The sequence below is a fragment of the Tachyglossus aculeatus genome, chromosome 9 (genome assembly GCF_015852505.1).
Source record: "Tachyglossus aculeatus isolate mTacAcu1 chromosome 9, mTacAcu1.pri, whole genome shotgun sequence".
Lineage (NCBI taxonomy): Eukaryota > Metazoa > Chordata > Mammalia > Monotremata > Tachyglossidae > Tachyglossus > Tachyglossus aculeatus.
Window position 1 is genome coordinate 22,417,460 of NC_052074.1, and position 13,248 is coordinate 22,430,707.

The 13,248-nt window shown below is 44.1% G+C and overlaps 1 protein-coding gene and 1 long non-coding RNA gene across 5 annotated transcripts in view; one reads left to right on the forward strand and one right to left on the reverse strand.

Moving 5' to 3' along the window:
* Positions 1–13,248, forward strand: part of LOC119932343 — a 52,181-nt gene that overhangs the window by 36,834 nt on the left and 2,099 nt on the right. The gene's annotated exons all lie outside the window — the stretch shown is intronic.
* ASXL2 (ASXL transcriptional regulator 2) overlaps positions 1–13,248 on the reverse strand; it is a 108,865-nt gene that overhangs the window by 9,213 nt on the left and 86,404 nt on the right. For 3 of the 4 annotated variants that reach the window (XM_038751464.1, XM_038751462.1, XM_038751466.1), the window contains 5 exons: positions 12,689–12,804; positions 9,743–9,869; positions 7,522–7,665; positions 5,601–5,764; positions 861–957 (listed from right to left, as the gene is read on the reverse strand). In XM_038751464.1, coding sequence (XP_038607392.1) covers positions 861–957; positions 5,601–5,764; positions 7,522–7,665; positions 9,743–9,869; positions 12,689–12,804 — 648 coding nt within the window. The remainder of the gene's footprint in view (positions 1–860; positions 958–5,600; positions 5,765–7,521; positions 7,666–9,742; positions 9,870–12,688; positions 12,805–13,248) is intronic. The other variant, XM_038751463.1, reaches the window with a different exon arrangement.

The following is a 13,248-nucleotide window of genomic DNA, read 5'->3' on the forward strand; positions in this document are numbered from 1 at the left end:
TGCCTTAGGCATGAGCCATGGGGTTGTCAAAACACTGATTCCCAGAGAGCCGACAGCCTGTGAACATCCTTCCCAGGAGAGCACGGTCAGCCTATTTAATTAGGAGAGTCCCACAGATAGCAATCCTGCACATAGGGAGACTGCCAGAAGAGTACACCAAAGCCTGAATAAAATACTAAATGAGGCACCTCCAAGCACACTTGCCAAGCCCCGAGTGCACCACCCTGCAGCCAGCACCCAACAGATACCGTTACTACTGCACCACTTCTACTCTTTCCCCTCTAACCACATTCATATGAGCACAACCTTAAAAAAATTTACCCAATGTATTCTGAGTTGGAACTCTTTTGTTCATTTCACTTAACATTATCAGCCTAAGGGGAAGATGGGTTGCCTTTTGAACATACACAGTATGTTTGGCCCTCTGTCTATCAATCATCAATGGCATTTATTGAACGTTTACTAAGCGCCTGAGAGAGTACAATACAAGAGAATGAGCAGACCCATTAGACCCGTTCCCTGCCCACAACGACCTCTATTAAACAACACCAAACAGATCCTATTCCCTAAATCTACAAAGCTGCCACCTCTAAGGATCCTTGATGCCTCCAGGATATGAACCATCAGCAGGCAAACAATGGGGAAGTAGCAGCACCTCATGTCACCACTCTGGACACCCCGAAATGGTGTGTCCTCTCTGGGTTGGGCCTTGAGGTTTAGTTAGTACTAGAATACATCTATACGCCGGGAGATGCCCTGGAACCAAACCAACCTCTGGGAGCTCACCCCGGTATTGGCCCAATGGTGTCCGCCTCATTTTAAGGCTAATCCCCAGTGTGAGGAGTGTTTGGGAAGCTCACCTTCTGAAAGCCTTTCCTTCCAACTCTGGGAGGCTGAGGTGAAGAACTCATTGTTAAGAGCCGAGCCACTGAGCTTCATCAAACCGTCGGCACCAACCTGGACCAAAGAGCAGGAAGATAAAAATGAATATGTGCTCCCCAAGGGTATAATGTGTTTTCCACCCATTCATTCACTTGTATTTATTGAGCACTGACTGTGTGCAGAGCACTCTACTGAGCACTTGGGAGTTTACAATAATATTCATTCATTCAATCGTATTTATTGAGCGCTTACTGTGTGCACAGCACTGTACTAAGCGCTTGGGAAGTACAAGTTGGCAACAGTTGGCAATAATAATAATAATGGCATTTATTAAGCGCTTACTATGTGCCAAGCACTGTTCTAAGCACTGGGTTTATAAGTCTATAACAATACAAAGACACATTCCCTGCCCACAATGAGTTTACCATCTAGAGGGGATGACAGACATTAATATAAATACAGAGAAGCAGTGTGGCTCAGTGGAAAGAGCATGGGTTTTGGAGTCAGAGGTCATGGGTTCAAATCCCGGCTCTGCCAATTGTCAGCTGTGTGACTTTGGGCAAGTCACTTCACTTCTCTGTGCCTCAGTTACCTCATCTGTAAAATGGGGATTAAGACTGTGAGCCCCCCGTGGGACAACCTGATCACCCTGTAACCTCCCCAGTGCTTAGAACAGTGCTTTGCACATAGTAAGCGCTTAATAAATGCCATTATTATTATTATTATTACAGATATGAAAGTGACATTTTAAAACTAAGAGTTGCCTTGAGGCTTCTTTGGCCTCAGGAAGAGAACATTCAACCTCCAATATGTAATTCAGCCAATTGCAAAACTAAACGGAGATGGGACTGATCAGTGTGGGCAAAAGCTGGGCTGTTCACCTAATCAACTCTTCACTGAGTGCCTGCTGCTCTGTACTAAGCCCTTGGGAACACAGGACAGATTTAGCAAATGTGACCTCCGACCGCAAGAGCTTACAATCTAGTGGGAGAGAAAGAGAAAAACACAAAAATAAAGTCGCAGATACGAGGAAGTAATAAGAGTAGAATGGCCTGTACATAAATATTACAGGGCGGGGAAGATGGGGGGAGCGGTGTCACTACCCAAATGCTTAAGTGGCACAGACATGCTTCCAGAGGTGGGGAACCAAGCAGGGAGGGCTCTGAAGATGGGGAGAACAGATGTGAAGAGGGAGGGAGTTCCAGGCACATAGGAGGGTATGAGCAAGATGTCAGCTGGAGGAGAGATGAGAGCATCTTTAATAATAATAATAATAATGGTATTTGTTAAGCGCATACTATGCGCAAAGCACTGTTCTAAGCGCTAGGGGGGATACAAGGTGATCAGATTGTCCCATGTGGGGCTCACAGTCTTCATCCCCATTTTACAGATGAAGGAACTGAGGCTCAGAGAAGTGAAGTGACCTGCCCAAGATCACACAGCAGACATGTGGCGGAGCCGGGATTTCGAACCCATAACCTCTGACTCCAAAGCCCGGGCTCTTTCCATCGTTCTGCCTAATATCTAATAGATGCTCATTCAAGTACTATTTCCAGTTTGGGTTACCTTATTTGCAATGGATAAAGGGAGCCTGGAGAGAGTTCAAAGAAGCGAGACAAAAATCATTAAAAGTTTGGAAGCTAGATCCTGAGGATTCGGAGCTGTTTACCCTAGAGATGCAAATGTTTAGCAATTCCCTATTCTTAGGATCTAAGAAATGCAAAGGCTAAAGAATGACTAATGACTTTCTTCTACAAAGGCAATACTGAGGAAATGGCATAGGATTTCAAAGTTGGTCGCATTATAATCATCTTCAAGAAGAAAGAAGACAGCTGATTGAAAACTGTTGTGGGATCTCAGTGCTCTATACTTCTGACAAGTTCTGAGAACATTTTTGGTTTGTCGGCTTTAAATGGTATTTGCTGAGCGCTTACAATGTGTCAAGCAGAGATCTAAGCACTGGGGTAGATATAAGCTACTCAGTTTGGACACGGTCCCTGACCCACATGGGACTCATAGTCTAAACTGGAGGGAGGAGGATTTAATACCCATTTTACAGATGAGGTAACAGACATAGGGAAGTGACCCGCCCAAGGTCTCAGGCCAAACAATTGGCAGAGCTGGGTTTAAAATGAGCCCCCAAATGAACAATGAAGTTCCAAACTCTAATGGGGCACAACAGGCACCATCTTTAGTGCTGAAGACTGGGAGCCCGTTGTTGGGTAGAGATTGTCGCTGTTGCCAAATTGTACTCTCCAAGCGCTTAGTACAGTGCTCTGCACACAGAAAGAGCTCAATGAATACGACTGAATGAATGTCAGATAGAGACAAATCACAGAAAACAGAGAACATCAAGACTTCTCCACAAAATCTCTCAGGGCATCGAAACAGAGAACGTTCAATGCTTTTCTGAGATCTACAAACACCATCAGGAACTAAAATTACTCCACAGTGAGGGGGTTGGCCGCACCACAACTGGCGGGGCCTTTTTGGATCCTTTCCCCATTACTAACATAATAAAGTAGGGCTGGGAGACAAGTCCCATCTATTTCCACCTATTTTATACAGGAACCTGGAAACAGACTTAGAACAAGATGCCAATCGTCAGGGAAATTCCTTCCACTCGAAATCCTGACAACAGCATTCAAATCCTTGAATTACTCATACAGCAGCTTTTATTTGCTGGTGGCTGTGTTCTAGAGGCACGGCCAAGGTAACACGCAGGTACTGATGACCTGCTAGTCAGAATTAGCAAAGTGCGATGGATTGTCAATGACTCTGAAGAAGATGGAAGTTATGTATCAGCCTACACCGGCAAAACCTATCCATAAGCAAAGATCTCCTTAGGTAACTAAAACTGGATGCAGTGACTGAGGCAGCTATGGAAGCACGCTTTCCAGTGATGCAAGGATTAAAAAAAGAGGTAGAAAAATAAACTAGGAAGACTCATATTTCCTGTAAGAGACTAGCCAAATGAGCTATCAGACTGGCATCACAGTTCAGGCCAAAATAACGGTGCCAACACAACCGTAGTAGCCAAATCCCCTTGTAATTGGGGTATTAAGTGCTTACCATGTGCCAAGCACTGTGCTAAGCACTGAGGTATATACAAGAGTCAGATCCCACACTGGGCTTACAGTCTACGTAGAACAGGTATCGAATCCCCATTCAGCACATCAGGAAACAGAGAAGTTAAATGACTTGCCCAAGGTCAAACAGCAGAAAAGTGGCAGACCAGGATTAGAATCCAGGTCCTCTGTCTCCCAGGCCCGGGCTCTTTCCACTAGGTCACATTGCTGCTCTTTGGTTCTTCTTTATGGCTGTGACACATTATACCATTATTTGTTATAACAGCGGACTTCACAAGCAATTATTAGAGAAATTCCACCAATGCCATGGAGGTGCAGTCCTTATCCAGTGGCAAAACAGACCACCAACGTGGTCCTGGAATACAGTTAGACCACCTGTAGTGAAGCAACCACTGAGCGAGGCACATGGGAAGAAAGGATGACACTCGGTCCCCACCTCCAGGTTCTCTTTGGCTCCTTTGTCTCTCTCCCCCCATCTAGCTTTCTCTGTTTCTGGTGATGATGATGATGATGGCGGCATTTGTCAGCTGTGCGACTTCGGGCAAGTCACTTCACTTCTCTGGGCCTCAGTTCCCTCATCGGGAAAATGGGGATTTAAGACTTGTGAGCCCCCCACCGTGGGACAACCTGATCACCTTGTCATCTCCCCAGCGCGAAAGCGGGAGAAATGATGTGAGTGAATAACCCAAACAGATGAAACTGTCATAGTGGGTTTGAATCAGCGTGGCCCGGAAAGAGCCTAGCCTTGGGAGTCAGAGGACTTGGATTATATGTTGCCTGCTTGCACTTCCCAAGCGCTTAGTACAGTGCTCTGCACACAGTAAGCGCTCAATAAATACGACTGACTGATTGATTGGATTCTATGATTCTTGCTTTCGTGGAAGTTGTTCTAACTGTAATGGTGTCGTGTTATATTGTTAAGCCCGTCCACTTGCTTTGTTCTGTTTTTGTCGTCTGTCTCCCCCGCTCCTAGACTGTGAGCCCGTTGGGTAGGGATCGTCTCTGTCTGTTTCCGAATTGTACTTCCCAAGCGCTTAGTACAGTGCTCTGCACACAGTAAGCGCTCAATAACTACGATTGCATGAATGAATGAATGAATGACAGTAGAATGCATCAACGGCTATTTTATGATAAGCTGAAATGGAGTGATCATAAGCAGGATGGTCAGAGGAAACACTTCAAAGACACAGGCAAAGAGAAATAACGGGATCTACTAGAAAGAGCACAGGCCTGAGAGTCAGAGGTCCTGGGCTCTAAATTCCAACTCCACCACTTGTCTGCTGTGTGACCTGGGGCAAGTCACTTAACTTTTCTGGGCCCCAGTTCCCTCATTTGCCAAATGAAGATTCGATCCCTGTTCTCCCGCCTACTTAGACTAAGCCCACTGCGGGACCTGATTAGCCTGCATCGACCCCAGCGCTCTGTATAGTGTTTGGCACTTGGGAAGTGCTTAACAAAAACCCATTTAAAAAAATAACCAAACCTGAAAACATTCTTATTTTTGATTTTTACCATCCAATTCTTATTTTGGTAGTGGACCTGAAATGACACAGAGTGTACAGAAGGTAAGAAATGAGTGCTGAGTGTCGCAGAGGGTGATGAGAAAGGGGATGACCTGGGATAACTCACCTGTCTGTCTACTTCGGGGAGCAGTAGTAACAGTCTCTGCTGACAGTCACCAGGAAGGACCGAAAACGTATGCTTGTTGATCAGCGCCCGCAGATTGGTATTAACCAGGATGGAGTCTGGAGTCTCAACGTCAATTTCAGCACACTTAGCCCGTTTCAACTGCCCTGCAAAGAAATAAAGGGGAACAGGAAATAAATTAGATTTTTGGTATCACCTGCATTTAACCCCTCGAGTCAGAGCACTAAACTACGTGCTTGGGGAAAAGGCAAAAGAAGTGACGGTACCGTTGCGATCTTTAAGGAGTTTACAATCTAATGAGGGAGACAGGCAGGGGATAAATTTGAAACAGTGTGAGGAAAAAAATATACATTACAGTATAACTGACAATAGCAAAAGCATGGAAAAATGAATAAGTGAACCAATGACAAGTATGTAAATAAGTCCTAAGGGCGGCTGTATATGGATGGATTCTGTCATCTTCAGATGCTTCCTGTGTTATTTGGGACAATGTTCACAAGCTACAAAGTCTGGTGAATCCCTTGACTCTCATGGGTTTATGCAAATGACTCAGTGGGCCCCACTGAATCAATGTCCCTGTGACAACTTGACAATCCAGAGGTATTTCAAGACTCATGGTTTACACTCTGTTTTGTTTCCTGAATAATAATAATCATCATCATGGTATTTGTTAAGCGCTTACCATGCACGTCTAAGCGCTGGCACGGACACTAGCAAAACAGGCTGGACACAGTCCCTGTCCTACCTGGGGCTCACAGTCAATCCCCATTTTACAGATGAGGTAAGAGGAACAGAAAAGTGAAGTGACTTGCTCAAGGTCACACAACAGACAAGTGGCAAAACCGAATATGGGCTACAATTTCAATCCTGGCACCACTGCCTGACACGGTTTACCTCCATTAATATTAATAATAATAATAATAGTATTTGTTAGGCACTTACTATGTGCCAGACACTGTTCTAAAAACTGGGTGGATATAAGCAAATCAAAGTGGACACAGTCCCTGTCCTACATGGGGCTCACAGTCTCAATCCCCATTTTACAGAGGAGGAAACTGAGGCAGAGAAGTGACGTGACCTGCCCAACGTCACACAGCAGACACGCGGTGGAGTCAGAATTAGAACCCATGACCTTCTGACTCCCAGGCCTGTACTCCAGTGCTTAGAACAGTGCTTTGCACGTAGTAAGCGCTTAATAGATGCCATCATCATCATTTCTAGACTGTGAGCCCACTGCTGGGTAGGGACTGTCTCTATATGTTGCCAACTTGTACTTCCCAAGCGCTTAGTACAGTGCTCTGCACACAGTAAGCGCTCAATAAATACGATTGATTGATTGATTGATTACTCTATCCACTATGCCATGATCTTTCCCTCTGTTGCCTCAGAGTCTCCCCACCCACAGAGGATGATCTGTCTTTTCACATGCTATACCCCAGCCCTCTCTGCCAGCCAAGGTCACCTTCTTTCTATTCCCAACACCTGGTCCCTTCGGCTAGCCACCTGAAATGTACAAAACCATTTCCCTCTTTTGCTTCTGTACAACCATATTCTTTCCCTGCTTTAAATGGAAGCTTAATGTTCACCTCCAAGAAGCCTTCCCAGATTATAACCACTCCCCAGCCCTCCAACAGAATCCCTGACTCCAAAATTATGATTTTTATCTGAAGGAATTTGCTTGAATAAAAACTTTTCTGTCTCTTCTTCCCCTATTATTCTGTATGGTCCTTGTGAGCGGGGGCTGGATGTATCATTTATTCTGTATCCCAAGTAGCTAGCAGAGCACTACATTGGAGCTCAATAAATTCTTAATGGCACCTAGTGAGTCCTACATCTCTCATCCAACTATGTTCTGGATAAAAGCAGAAGAAGGAGCTGAGGCATGATTTCTGAAAGAACTCACTGTTGTGGAGCCTGTCAGAACGTTGGAAGGGCTTCTTCCCCAGGGCAGCCAAGGGATTATCTGCTTTAACTAAGGAACAGGCGCTGGAACTGGAATTCTGGGGGCTGCTTGAATGTCCATCTGACAGCTTCCCTTCCCACGCTGCTGGAAAAAAAAAGAAGAATTAAGTTTTGGAGGTAACAAGGTCCTGGCTGGAAAAAGAAATGACTGCAGCAGAAGCATCTGGTGTAACAGGTGGAATCTGGAAAAATGGCTAAAGGGTTGGCCACAGTAATATTTCAACTTGCATCAATTCATTCTTCTCTGTGCTGCATTAACACGCTTGGGAAGAGAAAGACTGATTGATATCCTGCAGTCAAGCATCAGAGCTAGAAAAGACCTACTATTTACCATATATTTTAAAACTTTCCACACAATTTTGGAAAATTGTGAGTCAGCCTTTCCTGGTTCTTCATCTATTTGCTTATCCTTTCTAAATTCTCTTTGACGATTGTTTTTACACTACTGCTTCCAACTAGTACAAGACTTTCACTTCTCCGTGTTTTTTTCCCCATTTCCCCCCACCCCATCTTTTCTTGGTGATGGAAATTACAAGGGCAAGCTATTTCCCTGAAAGCATACTTTCCAAGTATGGAAGATGCCAAAGAACTCAGTACCACAGCATCAATAAAAGGAGCTGAAGCACAAACAGTATATACTGCTAAGGCACTCGGCTCTGACTTGCTTCTCCAGTGGACTGTTTTGGATGGTCTTGTTCGTAACTTGAATGGGTGGAAGAATACGTTATAGGTTCCCTGTAAATATCTAAAGGGTTAACATGCAAAACCAGGAATCGAGGACTCATTCAAGCATTTACATCCAGCAACTCCTGCAAAATGGCTAGGTTACATTCCGAAGGACCAATTGATTTCCAGGTCTTTTACACTACTTAGACAGAAATACATCTACATTGTAATTTGTTATACTTATCAGCAAGAATTGTGCCTGTCTGTAGACAGTGATTCAACACCATGGCGTTACAAGGACTGAACAGTTTTAAATTATCTTGGCAGTTGAGGTTAGTCAATTGGAATTTGAAATAGCTCTACTCTGCAAGACTAGGTTTCCCAGGTAAAAGGTTTTACTAGATGCTACGCATTATACAGCCAGCCGTACAATCAATCAATCAATCGTATTTATTGAGCGCTTACTGTGTGCAGAGCACTGTACTAAGCGCTTGGGAAGTACAAGCTGGCAAGTCTGTCTTGCCATATTTGATGTTGAGTGTAGCTCCAACCAAACTGCTCAAGAAGCCAGATATGCCACCTGTGGAGTATACCAGGTCTCACAGACAGAGAAATGTTGGACAGCACTATGTATCTAGAGAACTAGTTTGGTTAGGAGTCAGTCAATCAATCAATTGTATTTATTGAGTGCAGAGTATGAGTGCTGGTGACAGGGATTGTAGCAAAGTCTACAGATAATAAAGGTACAGGCTGACCACCCGCTACAGTACAAATGCTAACTGATCGAAAAGCGACTCCGGCAGCAAGTCGACATGGCACCTCTAACGGGCCCCTATCATCCAGAGCCAACGATCTGTGTACTGATCCTGGGTGACAACTACAACTAGGAATAACTAGAGAAGTGCAGCCAGTGAGTTACCAGGTGTGAAAAGTAGAGAGGGGAAAGCACTGAAATTTAAAGGAATTTAACTTGGGCTATTTTTAAGGCATTAGTTTCAGTGCGGAGGGAACACTATTTGACTGAGCCCGACTGCACCAACTGATACCTGTGCCCTGGCATAGCAGCTACCTCCACAAGTGGCCGACATGTTAGTCAGTCATCAGTTTTTCACTCCAGTTTAAACTGCAGCCTTCTGCTGAGAAGACTAGGAGGCATGGGATGTTTTGGACTTTCACTAAATTAATAAAAAAAGAAAGCCAAATCAGTCGATCAGTCGTATTTATTGAGCGCTTATTGTGTGCAGAGTACTATACTAAGCACTTGGGAGAGTACAATATAACAGAGCTGATAGACATGTTCTCTGCCCATAATGCGCACACAGTTAGCACATTCTGTGACATGTGGACTCAGTAAATAAGGGTAGTGGGGACTGCACTGTATAGAAAAATGAACATTATCGCCAAAACAAAGGGGTTGCATTTGCCCTAAGACGTGCATAGTGATGAGACAGAATGAAGACTTTCTAATGACACACATCTATCTCCCAGCGGCTTACTAGGTTTAGCAGGCAAAGGATCACTGGCTGCTTTGACAGTCTTCAGCAGGAGGTGCTGGTTAGAGGAGATGGGCATGCTGGCTCTGCATTGTTGCTGTTGCTTTTTCTGTTGCTGCTGCTTTAAGGCCTAGAAGAAGAGAGACAACGGTGTATTATAAATGGGGGAGTCACTTTCAACAATGACTGAAAAAGCAAGTACTTCGCTTAGAAAAATGAAGCATTGGATTTACTGTAGAAATTCATTACTGCAAAGAGAGTACGATGATACACTGAATATATGTATTCTTCAGTGCTTTCACCTGAGAGCTCTAAGGACTTTGAGCACCTGCTCAGTAAGGTGTGAACACAAATGTCCATTAGAATATGAGAGGGCTGGACCACATTTCGGGGAATGGACTTGGCTCCCTTTAGCTCTGATCAGTTAGTAGAGTGGGAAACTGAAGTCTTGGAGCCTCACCCCTCAGGCACTCAAAGCATGCAACCAGGCACAACCGGGTTCAGGCCTGGAAAATGGAGGGTGAGAGTGGACGGTAGTAGTGGGACAATGCAATTCACACTACATGTTCCTAGCCCTTCATGGCACCTCTCCTTCAAACCGCTTTCTCACTTCCCCAACTGGCAGCCAGCCTGTTGTCTCAGCCGTGGCCACCGACATTCCCCACTGCTCACGTGGTAAGCCCCAGCATGAGCCTCGGGTTTGACCCAGAATTGTACAAGATGGCAAGGTTGGCTGGCAGGAGTGGTGTTTGGGCTCCGATAGGTGACAGCCGCTGTCTGGCCACCCGGCTACCCTCTTTATCTGCCCCTATTCCCTGAAACCAGGTGACCAGGCCAATTAAGTTTCTTCCTCCTGTAGTCTCTCCGAAGGGTTACTAAGAAAAATACAAGCAATAAGAACAATGTTTCTCTTCCACTGGTTACCACTCCTAGGCTGGACAGAGGAAGGGAGAAATTGGAAGTAGTCGAGGCTCCTGAATTCGAACCTGGAGTTACAAAACCCATTTTCCCAGGTTACCGTATTACTGAATTTTCAGGTGAAGATGGCAAAGCCTTGAAAGCACCTAAAGTTCTCAGGGAAACTATGATTCAGTTGGCTCAAACTAGAACCTTTGGTTCAAATCCCCTATGCCCTTTCACCTTCATTTTTCTTCCTTTTTCCTCTCCGCCCTACGGGTCAGCAAACAATTCTACTTTTATGTATTGCCAGTTCCTGCGCTCCTCCAAACCTGAACTTGGGACCCCTGTTGTTTAAATACATACATATATACTTAAATATTCATAACCACATGTATCATATGTATATATGACTATGAATATTATATATACATTTGATTATGAATATTTTGTTACCCAAAAGTCTGGGTAACTTTTTTAACCCAAAGTCTGACAAACCCATGTTTAGGGTTTTTTCTGCCTCAAGAATATCTTTGGTTTTTCATCCCCTTCCCTCTGACTTTTTTTTTTTTATACCTGAGGTTAACGAGGGATTTGCCTTTGCTATGTTTTCTTTTCTCTTCGATTGGCCTCAATGTAGTCCTGACCTCATAAGGATTTGCAATAAGAATTAAAACAGTTTTTCAAGAGCAAATTACACCCAGATATTGTAACGAACAATTGGCAATCTCAGACCATACAGCAGTTGGATTCAACATTAATAGCTAGGGATGGTCCACTACAGTAGATGATGGGAGAAGAAAATGTGAAATCCAGAGGCCTATAACAAATGTCAACCTTCTGTCTTCACGTGCCTCTCGTAAAAAGGCTACCACCCCTTACCAATTAGAAGATTCCCACAGGTCATGGACCGTGTCTTCTGTGTATGTTTGGTCAAGTTTCACAAAGCACCCGGAATATGGCAGAATCCCTCTCCATGCCCCCGGCTACTAAATACTAAATAAATTACTAAATAAATAACTGTGGTCGAATATCATTGCCATCCTCCCCACACCGCAACCTGCCACCCCCACCGGCTACTAAGTAAATTACTGTGGTTGAAGATTACTACAAGAACAACCATGATGGTGATGATGATGACAATGCCAGCAACTTATGATGTAAGTCCATATCTCCTAAGTGTCTCAGGTCTTTATTCTGTTTGCAATATATTGAAAGAGTTTGGCCAAAACGGTTACAACAATAGTTTTGGGCTAAAATGGGGTTATCCTTTGAGAAGATGAATAGGGAAAAAAACAACTTTCCAGCCTTTTAACCTTCCTTCTCTACGTATTAATTGAATGATTCTATTTCCTTCCCAATAATAAGTCACTAAGTTAACCCCACTAAGTCTTCCTTCATTCAGATTCTCTCTTCTTTACATTACTTTGCCCTTGACTTTCAAGAGACATTCATTTCTAACCCTCCAGTAGCATGGATGAGTCAGGAGTGCAGTCGGGGAACTACTTATGGCTGATAACTTTCCTTTAACGCCTGGTAACTTCCCATTCCGAGACTTAGTTCCAGTTTTTAAATGATGGACTTAAAAAGGGTAGAAGTGCAGTAACGTTTTCTCACTAAGCTCCAAGAACAACATAGCTCATAGAAGATGTATATACTTCTTTCCTGCAAAATGCTCTTGGCTTCCTCTTTCCCTAAATCCCACCATTTGTGGGTGAAAACATGTAGGCGAAGGACCAGTCCTGACATATAACCTGTAAGGAATATTAGAAATTTCTAATGATCTTAAAACTGGCATGTGAAGGCCAGTGACCCTAAGATCCCAGGTGGCTATTTAGAGCAATACATACCTTATGGGAAGTCAAATTCTTCTTGACTGTATGAGTTACAGCAGAAAGCTTTCCCCCCGCCCTCTATTCCTGCCCCAGGAAAAAATAGTTCTGAGTCTTCCTCTAAATGTAGGTTCACCCTAATAACTTCAGAGGTCACCCGGTAAACTTTCTCAGTGAGTTTGCTACTACGCTGGGGATGAACAGAAACTAGCCTGATTACCTGTTTTAGTGCCTTCTTGCTGTGCTTCTGGGATGGAGAGATGACTTTACTCGCTGGAATGGAGGGAGATGGACAGCCTGACTGAGGTGAGGATGGCTGTGACAGTCTAGACGATACTAGGGAAATAAAAATAAAGGGAAAAAAAATTATATAGGCAGTGGATAGAACAAGTACCTTCTCTTCTCCAATTATTCTGAAAGCAACAGTATTTTGCTATCCACTGCCAAAGAACAAAACCAAAACTCATTTGCAAAGTACCACCGAAAGAAATCCCTCTAGAGGAGTCTCAACATCTTTCTCCCTGCACTTCAGCAGGAAGCTGACGAAAGCCAGTTTGGGTTTGAACCGCAGAAAATTCATTTGGGAAATTAATCAAACAGAAAGCTAGCAATATCTCGTACTAAAAGATGACACCATGTGGGACCTCAGAATTGCCACCTCACTTCCATTTCCTCCAGCAGTGGCTTTAAGTCTCTAGAAATAGACCAGCGTTGGTTTTCTGGGAGAGCACTCGAGAGTTAACAACTTCCTACCACAGTTCTGCGTGTGTCTGTAACTCA